Below are 13754 nucleotides of genomic sequence, written 5' to 3' on the forward strand. Positions count from 1 at the left end.
GACTTTCACTTTCATATAACATTCAGAATGTCATTAAATTTCCAACTTTCTGTCGGAGAGAAGCTAGAAGTACAACTTTAAGCACAAATTACAATCGGTAAGGAAGAGGAACAAGATGGCAGAGTAGCAGGTGGACGTGGAATACATCTCTCTCCATGGATACATCAGGAATACACCTTCGGACACAGAAGTGCTTTTCTTCCAAGGAGCAAAGGCCTTTTAATTTCATGGCTGCAGTCATCATCTGCAATGATTTTGGAGCCATTTAGGCTGTCACAAATCAGCTGTTTCCCTCTTAGCCTTAAATGTTTCTCCTGTGACTCAGACACCCCAATGTGGGGATCAGACCTCTGCTTCAGTTCCCCCACTCACTGAGGGCAAAGGATGAGATGGTTGGATGGCATCACTGACTCAATGGACATGAGTGAGTAAACTTCGGGAGTTGGTGATGGATAGGGAGGCCTGGTGTGTTGCAGTCCATTGGTCACAAAGAGTTGACACGACCGAGCAACTGAACTGACTGACTATAATGGAATGAGAATCAGACAGTCCTTGCCGCAGCCATACATACCCTACACAGCGCAGTGGCTGGGAACTGGAGTTTAGGGATCGTGGAGCAATCCCAGGGTGAGGGCTGCTGTTGACTGCGGAGAGATGGACTGAGGGGATGTGAAGGAGGAGTCTGTGGTGGGAAATGCCGATGGAGGAGAGCCAGGCAGCCAAGGAAGCAAGGCAATACGGCTGAGTCATGTGTAGGGGGTAGAGCCATAATCATAATCTCTCTCCCCTGACATGCCAGCATCAGCCCCTGAACAACAGAAAGGCTGGCCCATCAAATGTCTGATGCACTGAATTAGAGAGTAGGACCCCACCCACGGTGCCCCTTTAAGTGCCTGATGCGCCAATCTACAGAGCAGGATCCCAGGCAGGGGGCCCCTCTATGTGCCTGATGTACCAAACAACAGAGAAGGACCCCACACAAGGGAGCCCTGTAAGTGCCTATCTGGGCAGAGCTACTACAGACAAAGACTGGCCAAATAGGTCTTCTGATCACCAGCTACAAAAGGCTCAAAAAAACTGATAGGGCCATAACTCCTGCGGCAGAGGTAGTCCGTGTCCTTGCACACTTGGCGCCGCGAGGGTACCCGCAAGCCAAGCAGCTGCGCTACCTTCATGCTGAACTCTCACTGGGGTAGAGCTGCCACAGGCAAAAAAAAGTCGTGTCTATGCACACAGGGTCTCTTAGGTTATGTCGAACTCTCTGTGACCCTGTGGGCTGTGGCCTGCCAGCCTTCTCTGTCAGGGACGGGGGTTCTCCAGGCAAGAATACTGGAGCATATTGGCCTATGCTGCTGCTGCTGCTAAGTCGCTTCAGTCGTGTCTGACTCTGTGCAACCCCAAAGACGACAGTCCACCAGGCTCCTCTGTCCCTGGAATTCTCCAGGCAAGAACACTAGAGTGGGTTGCCATTTCCTTCTCCAATATTGGCCAATACTAGTTGCCAAACCCTTCTAGAGCACTGTATTTCCTGCTGCCTGAGCCCCCAACTCCTCTGAGTACCTGGTGCTGCCAGAACCCCTGCGACTCAAGCAGCTGCACTACCTCCACACCTGCCCCTCACAGGGGCAGCCCTCCAGGGCAGCCTCAGGAGCAAACCCCAGTGGACAACCCATATCCAGAGGTGGAAATAAAACCATAATTGAAACCCAGGGCAGTGTCACTAAGGAAAAAGACCCAAACCCTCCTACCAGCTGTACAAGCTGCAGATTAAATCCACACAATCAACTAGGCAGATTTTGAGTCTGTGGAATATAAAAAAGGTCATTGAGAGCTCCCACAAAAGAAAACGCACGAGTTCTGATAGCTGTGGACGTTGGAGGCAAGAACACATACAAGGACCAGATTAGAATCTGAGCTGCCCTCACAGCAGGTCCAGAGATCAGCACAGTGTTAAAGGGCATCCTAGGGAGGTGAGGTGAACTGCGACTCCCAGTGAGGGAAAGTACTCTGACAGCAGTGACTCAAGAAAAACATTTATTCTTATGTTTTGACTTGTTCTGTAGATTCTTCTGGATTTTTTTCCCCCTCCCTCTGTTGTAGTTGTCAATTTTATTGGTACTATGAAATCTAACTAAGCTTTTGAGCCTTTTTTCCCCCTTAAGTCACATTTTTTATTGCTGTTATAAACCTCTGCCTCTATATTGGGCTTTTGCAGTTAGGTGAGTTCTTTTTTAGTTTTAATTTTTTAAACCTATTATTATTTTTCTACATTTATTCCTCCGTTTGCTTTTCCTACTGTTCTTTTCCCCTTGCAGTTAACCTTTAATATATATAAATCTTCTTTATCTATGTCTATTTAACTTTGCATATCTATTTTTTCTTTCTTTTCCTTCTTTACTTTAGTCTCAACATATTTGTTAGTTTTATTTACATTGCTTTCTACCCTAATTAGCACCTTGCTTTAGTTTTGTTTTCCAGTTTGTGCTTTATAAAATTTTGTTCTGATAGATATAATTTTTGGTTCCCTTTGTTCACCAGGTCAATCTACTGTACTTTATTTTTGTTGGACTGTTTTGAATTTGCTTATGGGTGTATATATACATGTGTATATCCAGTAACACTTTTAATAGTCATTATAAACCTCTGCCTCTACATTGGGCCTTTGAAGTTTTGTGGAGTTTTCCTTTTCTTTCTTTTCTCTTTCTTCTTCTGTATTTTTTCTTTTCTCTATTTCATAATTATAATTTTCTTAAATCTGTTATACTTTCTACTTTTCTTCCTTTGTTTGCCTTTCCTACTGTTCCTTTTCCCCTTGCAGTTAATCTTCAATGTATATAAATCGTCTTCATCTACCTTTATTTAACATTGCATAGCTACTCTTTCTTTCCTGTCTTTCTTTCCTCTCAACGTATTTGTTACTATTATTTTCATTGCTTTATTCCCAACTGGCACCTTGCTTTAGTTTTGTTTTCCAGTTTGTGCTTTAGTTAGTGTTGTTCTTAACTGGTAAATATAACCTTTGATTTCCCATGTTCGCTGGGTCAATCTATTGTACTTTATTTTGTTGGACTGTTTTGACTTTGCTCATGGGTATATATGTATATGAGTATATACCATTATTTTAAGTATTATTTGCCTGATTTTATAACTGCCATTTGTCTGAGGTTCATCTTTGGTTTCTCATTTGGGATATTTGTTCTAATCTTACTTAATGCCATAACAAACCACTTGTGGAATCTTCATTCCTGACCAGAGATCAAATCCTGAGCCTTTGGAGTGGGAGCACTGACTCCAAGACCCTAGATTACCAGAGAACTAACCCTAGGGAGTATCAAATAGTGAGAACTCCCATAAAGGAAATCACCTGAATACAAGACCCAGCATCACCCAACCACCAGTAGTACCCTGTGCAGGACGCCTCATCTAAACAAACAGAACAAAAATACAGTCATCAGCAGACAGGATTATCACTTCACTCAGCCTTGCACATCAGAGGAATAACAAACAAATAAACAAACAGTAAGTTAAAAAAAAAAAAAAAGAAACAGCAGAGAAATGCTACACAAATGAAGGAACAAACCAGAAACACAGAAGTCCAAATAAATGAAGAGAAAATAGGCAAACTACCTGGAAAAGAATTCAGAATGATGATAGTAAGATGACCAAAAACCTTGGAAACAAAATGGAAAAAACTCAAGAATCAACTAACAAAGACCTAGAATTAAAGAAGAAACATACAGAGACAAACAACACAATTACTGAAATTGAAAATTCTCTAGAAGGAATCAATGGCAGAATATCTGAAGCAGAATGAATCAGTGAGCTGGAAATAACTTTTGAAGGGCAAAATAAAATAGAAAGAATGAAAAGAACTGAAGACAGTCTCAGAGACCTCTGGGACCATATCACATGTACAAGCATTCAAATTACAGGGGTCCCAGAAAAAGAGAAAAAGAAAGGGTATGAGAAAATTTTTGAAGAAATTATAGTTGAAAATTTTCCCAATATGGAAAAGGAAATAATCAAGTCCAAGAGGTACAAAGAATCCCATACAGGATAAACCCAAGGAGAAACATGCCAAGACACACACTAATCAAACTAACAAAGACTAGACACAAAGAAAGAATATTAAAAGCAGCAAGGGAGAAGCAACAAGTAACATACAAGGGAAACCCCATACGTTTAACAGCTGATCTTTCAGCAGGAACTGCAGGCCAGAAGGAATGGCAGGATATATTTAAAGTAATGAGAGCGGAACATCTACAACCAAGATTACTGTACCTGGCAAGGACCTCATTCAAAATTGATGGAGAAATAAAAAGCTTTTCAGACAAGCAAACGTTAAGAGAATTCAGTACCAACAAACCAGCTTTACAACATGTTCAACGGATTTATATAGTCAAGGAACATAAGAGAAGAAAAAAGATCTACAAGATCAACCCCAAACAATTAAGAAAATGGCAACAGGAACATATATATCAATAATTAAATGTAAATGATTAAATGCTCCAACCAAAAGACACAGACTGGCAGAATGGATACAAAAACAAGACCCATATACAGGCTGTCTACAAGAAACCCACTTCAGATCTAAGGACACATATAGACTGAAAGTGAGAGAATGGAAAAATACATTCCATGCAAATGGGAAGTAAAAGAAAGCTGGAGTAGCAATCCTCATATCAGACAAAATAGACATTAAAATAAAGCGATAAGGAAGGACACTATATAATGATCAAGGGATCAGTCCAAGGGGAAGACAAAACAATTATAAAAATCTATGCACCCAACATAGGAACACCTCAATATGTAAGACAAACACTAACAAACATAAAAGGAGAAATTGACAGTAACACAATAATAGTAGGAGACTTTAACACCCCACTCACACCAATGGACAGATCATTAAAACAGAAAATTAATAAGGAAACACAAGTCTTAAATGATACATTAGATGAGATGGACCTCATTGATATCTTCAGGACATTCCATCCAAATGCAGAAGAATACACCTTCCTCTCAAGTGCACATGGAACATTCTCCAGGACAGACCATATCTTGGGTCACAAATCAAACCTCAGTAAATTTAAGAAAATTGAAATCATATCAAGCATCTTCTCCAACCACAATGCTATGAGACTAGATTTCAATGACAAGAAAAAAAGTGTAAGAAACACAAACACATGGAGATTAAACAACACATTTCTAAATAACCAACATGTTCCTGAAGAAATTAAAAGGGAAACCAAAATATTTCTAGAAACAAATGACAATGAAAACACAACTCAAAACCTAGGGAATGCAGCAAAAGCAGTTCTAAGAGGGAAGTTTATAGCAATACAATCCTACCTCAAGAAACACAAAAAACCAAACAGACAACCTAACTTTACACCTAGAACAACTGAAAACAGTAAAACAACTGAAAACAGAAGAACAAAAACCCCCAAAATTAGTAGAAGGAAAGAAATCATAAAGATCCCAGCAGAAATAAATGACAAAGAAATGAAAGAAATAACAGTAAAGATTAATAAAATTAAAAGCTGGTTCTTTGAGAAGATAAAATTGACAAACCTTTAGCCAGATTCATCCAGAACAAAAGAGAGAAGAATCAAATCAACAAAATTAGAAATGAAAAAGGAGAAGTTACAACAGACAATGAAGAAATACAAAGGACTATGAGAGACTATTACGAACAACTATATGGCAATAAAATGGATAGCCTGGAAGAAATGGACAGGTTCTTAGAAAAGTTCAATCTTCCAAGAGTGAACCAGGAAGAAATAGAAATTATGAACCCAATTGCAAGCACTGAAATTGAAGCTGTGATCAAAAATCTCACAAAAAACAAAAGCCCAGGACCAGATGGCTTCACAGGAGAATTCTATCAAACATTCAGAGACGAGCTAATGCCTATTCTTCTAAAACTCTTTCAAAAAATTGCAGAGGAAGGAACACTTCCAAACTCACTCTACAGGGCCACCATCATCCTGATACCAAAACCAGGCAAAGACAACACGAAAAGAGAAAACTACAGGCCAATATCACTGATGAACAGAGATGCAAAAATCCTTAACAAAATTTTAGCAAACAATTCAGCAACACACCAAAACAGCTCATATACCATGATCAAATTGGGTTTATTCCAGGAATGCAAGGATTCTTCAATACACGCAAATAACTCAATGTGATACACCACATTAACAAATTTAAAGATAAAAACCATATGATCATCTCAATAGATGCAGAAAAAGCCTTTGACACAAAATTCAGCACCCATTTATGATTAAAACTCTTCAAAAAACGGGCACAGAAGGAATCTACCTCAACACAGTAAAGGCCATATATGATAAGCCTACAGCAAACATTATGCTCAATGGTGAAAAACTGAAAGCTTTCCCCATAAGATCAGGAACAAGGTAAGTGTCCACTTTCGTCACTACTATTCAACATGGTTCTGGAATTCCTAACTAAAGCAGTCAGAGAAGTAAAAGAAATAAAAGGAATCCTGATCAGAAAAGAAGTAAAGCTGTCACTGTTTGCAGATGACATGATACTATACATAGAAAACCCTAAAGACAGTATCAGAAAATTACTAGAGCTAATCAGTGAATTTAACAAAGTTGCAGGATACAAAATCAATACTGAGAAATCACTTGCATTTCTATATACTAACATGAAAAATCAGAAAGAGAAATTAAAGAGTCAATCCATTTACCACCGCAACAAAAAGAATTAAATATTTAGGAATAAACTTACCTAAGGAGACAAAAAAAAATGTACACAGAAAATTACAAGATGCTGATGAAAAGAACCCAATCAAAAAGCGGGAAAAAGACCTAAACAGACGTTTCTCCAAAGAAGACATACAGGTGACTAACAAACACATGAAAAGATGCTCAACATCACTCATTATTAGAGAAATGCAAATCAAAACCACAATGAGATATCTCCTCACACCAGTCAGAATGGCCATCATCAGAAAGTCTACAAACAATAAATGCTGGAGAGGGTATGGAGAAAAGGGAATGTTCTTGCACTGTTGGTGAGAATGTAAAGTGATACAGCCACTATGGAAGACAGTATAGAGATTCCTTAAAAAACTAGGAATAAAACCACCATATGACCCCACAATCCCACTCCTAGGCATATACCGAGGAAACCAGGGTTGAAAAAGCCACATGTATCCCACTGTTCACTGCAGCACTATTTACAATAGCTATAACATGGAAGCAAGCCCATCAACAGATGAATGGATAAAGTTGCGGTACATATACACAATGGACTATTACTCAGCCATAAAAGGAATGCATTTGAGTCAGTTCTGATGAGGTGGATGACCCTAGAAACTATTATACAGAGTGTAGTGAGTCAGAAAGAGAAAGATAAATATCATATTACAACACACATATACGGAATCTAGAAAAATGGTTCTGAAGAATTAATTTACAGAGCAGCAATGGAGAAACAGACATAGAGAATAGATTTATGCACATGGGGAGAGGGGAGGAGAGGGTGAGATGTATGGAAAGAGTAACATGGAAACTTACATTACCATATGTAATATAGACAGCCAATGGTAATCTGCTGTATGGCTCAGGAACTCAAAACAGGGGCTCTATATAAACCTAGAGGGGTGGGATGGGGAGGGAGATTCAAAAGGGAGGGGATATATGTATACCTATGGCTGATTCATGTGGTGGTTTAACAGAAAACAACAAAATTCTGTAAAGCAATTATCCTTCAATAAAAAAGTAAAAAAAAAAAAAAGTTTAGTAAGTACTAAGTTGTTTTTTTTTTTTTTAATTATATATGCAACATAATTCTTACCATTTTTGGTGACCAAAAATTGTTTGCCTGATGGTAGGTAAGCCTTCACTTTCAATTCTTCCCCTGTAGCCCTTTAAAAACCAAAATACAAAAAATATTTTAAAAGGCAAAAACAGAAAATATCACGTTAATCTCAACACCACACAACCCACACCCCTGAGAAAACTATTTTAGGATTGCTTTGGGAAGGATCCAAAAAGTGATGTATCTTGGGGCAATGAAGAGCATAGCAATAATATAAATGAAATGTATTTAAGTGAAATGTATTAAGAGACTGCAGACAGACCAAGAGAATTTAGATTAAATTAAAAAAAGGATAATACGGAACTATATTAAGCAACTATTATGTCTTCCTTGAAACAAAAATAATCTGAACCAGATTTTTAAAGTAGGGCTGATCATAAGACCAAGAGGAGGCAGAAAAATAGCTGTATGATGTTGCATAACAAAGTAGGTAGTTGACAAAATTCACATTCATACTCCTGTATTAAAACTGGAACTCAGAGATAAGATGCTTTGAATCACCAGATGATAATGCTGAGAATAATAATGACAGAAATAAACAATAAAACCTTTTACTGAGTGCTTCCCGGTAGCTTAGTTGATAAAGAATCTGTCTTTTGAAGTGCAAAAGACCCAGGTTTGATCCCTGGGTTAGGAAGATCCCGTGGAGAAGGAAATGGCAACCCACTCCACTATCCTTGCCTGGAAAATCCCATGGACAGAGGAGCCTGGTGGGCTGCAGTTCATGGGGTTGCAAATAGTCCGGCAGGACTGAGCGACTAACACTTTCACTTTATTTCTATTAAGTACAGGATCTAGAACTCCAAAATGCATTATTTTCATATAATCCCCAGAAATCTAAGAAGTGAATAATATTAATAGCCCCAGTTTATACGTTAAACAAAAGCTTAAAGAAGTCACCTTGCCCATAGTCATAAAACCAGAAGGTATAAAGAAGCAAGGATCAAGTTACTCTGGGGCTCCTGCTCTTGAATAGTGCACCCTCTGTGGGTCAGAGCCAGGCATAACATCTCTGATTTGGGGGGCTACTCTGGAATATCTCACTAAGAAATTTCTTCAAAGATTATTCTGAGTTGACTCTTACTAGAACTGGTCAGAGCTGAGGTGGCATGTGGTATCTGTCACAAATATAAATTATTTGGAGTTCTGTTGCCTTAAGCTTCCATCTAAACTTCAAATCATAGATTTGAGCACAAGATAAACCTAGTAAATGCCCCCCAAAAATCTGTCAGGCTTCTAGGATTTTTTAGACCATTCCCAAGCGTCAAACTCAACAATGAAACGGTAATGCCTGAAGTTCTGAGGGAAGATGATATAATACAGTCATGATGGCACCTGTAAACATGAACATATAGCACAGAAATGGTCGGCTTCTAGCACAGATTTAAAATAAATTGTTCCTCTAGCCCCAACAGTTCAGTCAGAAGCATAAACACTGGACTGTGATATAACTGAGTTCTAAGTTACAATAAAATTATTTCAACCATAATTCATGAAGTGGGAACTATAAATACTATCTGCTAAACAATGATTCTGTCCATGGATATCAACCCTTAAAATAATACTATAAATTATATAATTAGACAACGAAGGACTACAACAATCAAATCTGAATAAAGAAAATGTATATCTATCACATATGTATTGAAGAAAATCCTTTAGTTCTTTTCCTGCAAAATGACTTATTATTTTAAATGTTATACACCTATTTGACTTGAAATATATATTGATATACTGTAGATCAGAATGTAACTAAATACAGTTTTAACAATTTAGAAGGTGGGGAAAAGTCTAAATCTGAGAGCTTCTATGATATGAACACAATTTAAAATATGGAACAGAAATATACACAGGAAAGACAAGACATAAAAGTAAATGAACCTGACATTTCAGCCTTTCTTGGTACACAGGAAACAATGTTCGAGAAGTAGAACTATTTTGGATGTGTTAAAATATAAAAATTAAAGGTAATAGAACAGGCCACAGATGAAATAGAGTTCCAACTGTGATTTTAAATAGTTTACTTAAGCTCTTTAGAGAACATTATCAATTAGAACCTTGTTAATCCTAAAATCCCTGCTCCCCAATCAAAACTCTACCTTTCAACTACAACTGAAAAAGTGTCACTGGGAAAAAAAAGATGTAACAAGTTGAACCACTCATATCCAAATAAGGTAATAATTCCAAACAGTTCTAGCCTAAATAAAATAGTGTGCCAGTACTGAGATCACTTCTTCAGCTACTGCCAGGTGGCTTTATCATAAGTACTCAAAGTAATGAAACTAAATTTATTATTATTCAGATATTTTAAAGATACATTATGAGAACTGCTAAGTTGCTTAAATTATTTATAATTAAAAGAAAAGTTAATGAGAAAAACAAAAATTAGAAAAGTCTGTTACAGATAGATTTCCAATCAAGACTTTATTTGGTATCATGAATCTCTCAACTTTTGAGCTAAAATTCCTAAAATTGGGGAGAAACTTTTGAACTTCAAAGAAGTTCTTATGGTAAAGAAACATGAGATTCTGAAAAATTCTGTATCTATTAATGTCATAAAAAATTCAATATTTTAATTTGAAAAATAATCAAAATTATTAAATTTTTGAAAATATTTTTTAAAGACCTACCACAAGAACTGACCTAAACACTGTTAAAGAAAGGGAATACTGGCAAAGGAAGGCACTGATCTCAAAGATGTCCATCTCTTGTGTTAACACAGCAAAACAAAACAGGTGTAATGTTCAATTTTTCTTTAGTTATTTCACTTTGAGTAATACTGGGGCACTATTTAAAAGAACAATCTACAAGAGGAAAATTAAACTGGTTATTCTAATTTTCATGCACCAATCTATTTGTAAACTGCCATACTCATGAAGTCATACCTTTTATGAACTTTTTTCCTCAATCAAGAGTACTTACCATTGCCATGTTGGACAGTGGTGGACTAAGTGATCTCCAGCTGCCACAAACTAGTCAAGATTTAGAAGAAATATGAAAAAAAGGAAAAAAGAAAAACTGAACATCACTGAAAGTAAGGTGGCAGAATACCAAAGGGATCATCTTGTGCAATCTTGTTACAAAATCGTCAATTAAAATGTAAACAGCACCAACGTGCTCTACAGCCTGAAGATTTATTTTTGAATATGTATTAAAACTACAAATTTTAACACCCAAAAAAGTCCAAATTAATCTTGGTAGAGAAAATATTGAGTGCTACTAATTTTTTATTCAATTTTAATCACTGGATGAGATAATGCCAAAAGCATACAGCATCATGAAATAAATAAAAGTAATACAACAGTATTTTAAAACACCAAAACCACTTTATGGGTGAATAAAATGAAGAGAGATTCTTGCTAACAGTTGAAAACTCAATGAAGATCTTTGAAAAAATTACCAAATAAACACAGTTCTATTATGAAAGAATAGTTTATTACCTCATAGTGTACAGTTTTTCTTCCTCATTTTTAAAAAAAATTTAAGTAACATAATTTTGAAAGCGTTTTCACGCTGTTACAGCAATCACTAATAAAAGAGAGAAATGTACTGCCAACCAATGGGAAAAAGTTAGAAGCTTTTGAATTGAATTGGAAAACAACATGACAATTATGAAATTGAATCCTAACAAATCTTGGACTTTTTGGTCAGGCTGAATATTGTACAAGTTTTTGTTTTTCTTCAAAAATGAAAAACAGACTCAGGAAGAAATAGTTTAACCTTCTGAAAATTTCCATTATACGTGAGCATGGACTGATCTTAATTGCAAGACAGAAATTCTGCTTATTCTTAAAAGCAGAAAATGAGTCTGTTAAGCATAACTGCAGTGTCCTGACTCAAGCAATACACACACTTTCCCAATTCTATTTCACAACAACAGTTCTAACTTAAAATCATGTAGTGTTCATATGTTTATTACATAGCAAAAAAATTACATTATCTTTAATCTTCTATTGCCTTTCTGAGAAAAGTATATATCTATATATGTGATATCCTATTTCAATTTGAGAGTAAAACTTAAGAATTCTGTAACTTCTAAGAAGATAGATTAACAAGATTTAACAACATACTCTCAACAGCAACTTTACAAAATGTTTCTACTCTTTTATTTAAAGAATTTATTGACTATTTAAAGTGATTAGGTAAAGACAAAAACCCAAAGGAAAGCAATACTCTCTTCCCCAAGTTTTATGCATTTTGGGTCACTGCAACCAGATGCTACATAACAACTCTGTGGTTATCAGGAATTAATTCATCACTAACACAAAAGTATTAACAAAATGCAAGCAAAACAAAGAATTAAAAATTTTAAAATTCTTTAATAGTATTGCTTCGAGGTCACAAGACTCTAGTATTTATTCCCTAGCACCTCTGGTGACATCTATTGAAAAAATAACAAAAACACTGTAAGATAAGGAAAACTACAGAAGAACATAGCACCACAATGATATTTAGCATATGGTACTCTTGCTCTCATTAGTGGTGGCCATTATTTTTATTACACGCTTCCTATGTTCAAATGAAAGATTCAAATTTCTAAATTCTCAGTACTGCTTACTCTTAGTGATTAAACACTGGATAACAAGATGGAATTAACGTTGAACATTCTGATAAGCAGCTTTATTCTTCAAGCTATCCTTTATTACTAGTACTCTACTTACTCAAGCCATATATATGTTGTACAATAAAGTATTTTTAGTCCAAAAAGTACCATATTAATGCTTGTCCCTTGTTTTAAACACAATACTTCCACATCTCTCAATGAAAACAAAAAGACAGCTAAATGCTGACAGCCAGAAGCCCAAAAACAGTAAAAGGAAACAACTCAACAGATCAAATCAGTATAGTATTTCCATCAAACCAGTCAATCCTAAACGAAATCAATCCTGAATATTCACTGGAAGGACTGATGCTGAAACTCCAATACTCTGGCCACCTGAGCAAAGAGCTGACTCATTGAAAAAGACCCCGATGTTGGGGAAGACTGAGGGGAGGAAGAGAAGCGGGTGGCAGAGAATGAGATGGTTAGGTAACATCACTGACTCAATGGACATGAGTTTGAGCAAACTCTAGGAGACAGTAAAGGACAGGGAAGCCTGGAATGCTGGAGTTTATGGAGTCACAAAGAGCTGGACACGACTTAGCAAATGAACAACAACAAAGCATTTTATGTCTTCTGATCTTCCTTCTTCTTCCTCTAGGCTCATTCTAAACTAAATCCTATAATTGTGCTCTATTCTCAATCCAGGATTATGTGGTTGGTACCCAACTGAGCTAGTTTTTGCTGCGCATTTTTTTAAAAAGGGGAAAATTTATAACTCACTTCATGATACAATTAAGTGCAATGTAGGATTAGTAGCTGTTTTAAAACGGCTTAATCCTATTCAATAACCACAGGCTTGCATCTCTAACTCCAGCTATCCATTCATCAATGTCACTTTCACATAGAGGAGATAAAGCCAAAAATAAGAAAAACAGCATACAATCATCTCTGCTCTTTATTTCAGATACCGAGTTTTAAGACTCATGTCTAAATTATACCTGGCAAGAACATCAATATTATCCTTAAGCTCAAAACTCAGTTTTACTTGGCATTCAAGGTATTAAACTTATGATATCTAAGGCAGACAGGTCCTTTAGAGAATGTCAAGACAAAACTCCTCATCTTGAAATGAGGAAACATGAGGCCTGTGCCTAGATAGCTTGATCTGTCCAAGTCAGAATAGGAGGGATAAAATGGGTCCAGAAGGCAGGCCTTCCAGGTTTTGTCAGTACCACCATGTGTTTTCACTAAAAATAAAGACAATTTTAGATGTAACTGTCGGTTCAGCACACCATTCTTTGAAGTTAAAAGGATTTGGGACTGAAGAGATTGCATCACAACTGAAAACTGAAAAATCAGT

At 36.6% G+C, this 13754-nt stretch overlaps 1 protein-coding gene across 2 annotated transcripts in view; it reads right to left on the minus strand.

The window, feature by feature from the left end:
• Positions 1-13754, minus strand: part of ATG3 (autophagy related 3) — a 34559-nt gene that overhangs the window by 16539 nt on the left and 4266 nt on the right. For both annotated transcript variants that reach the window (XM_070787842.1, XM_019980463.2), the window contains exons 3-4: positions 10774-10823; positions 7828-7898 (exon numbers count right to left, since the gene is read on the minus strand). In XM_070787842.1, the coding sequence (XP_070643943.1) occupies positions 7828-7898; positions 10774-10823 (121 nt within the window). The remainder of the gene's footprint in view (positions 1-7827; positions 7899-10773; positions 10824-13754) is intronic.

Source organism: Bos indicus, chromosome 1, assembly GCF_029378745.1.
Source record: "Bos indicus isolate NIAB-ARS_2022 breed Sahiwal x Tharparkar chromosome 1, NIAB-ARS_B.indTharparkar_mat_pri_1.0, whole genome shotgun sequence".
NCBI classification, from domain to species: domain Eukaryota; kingdom Metazoa; phylum Chordata; class Mammalia; order Artiodactyla; family Bovidae; genus Bos; species Bos indicus.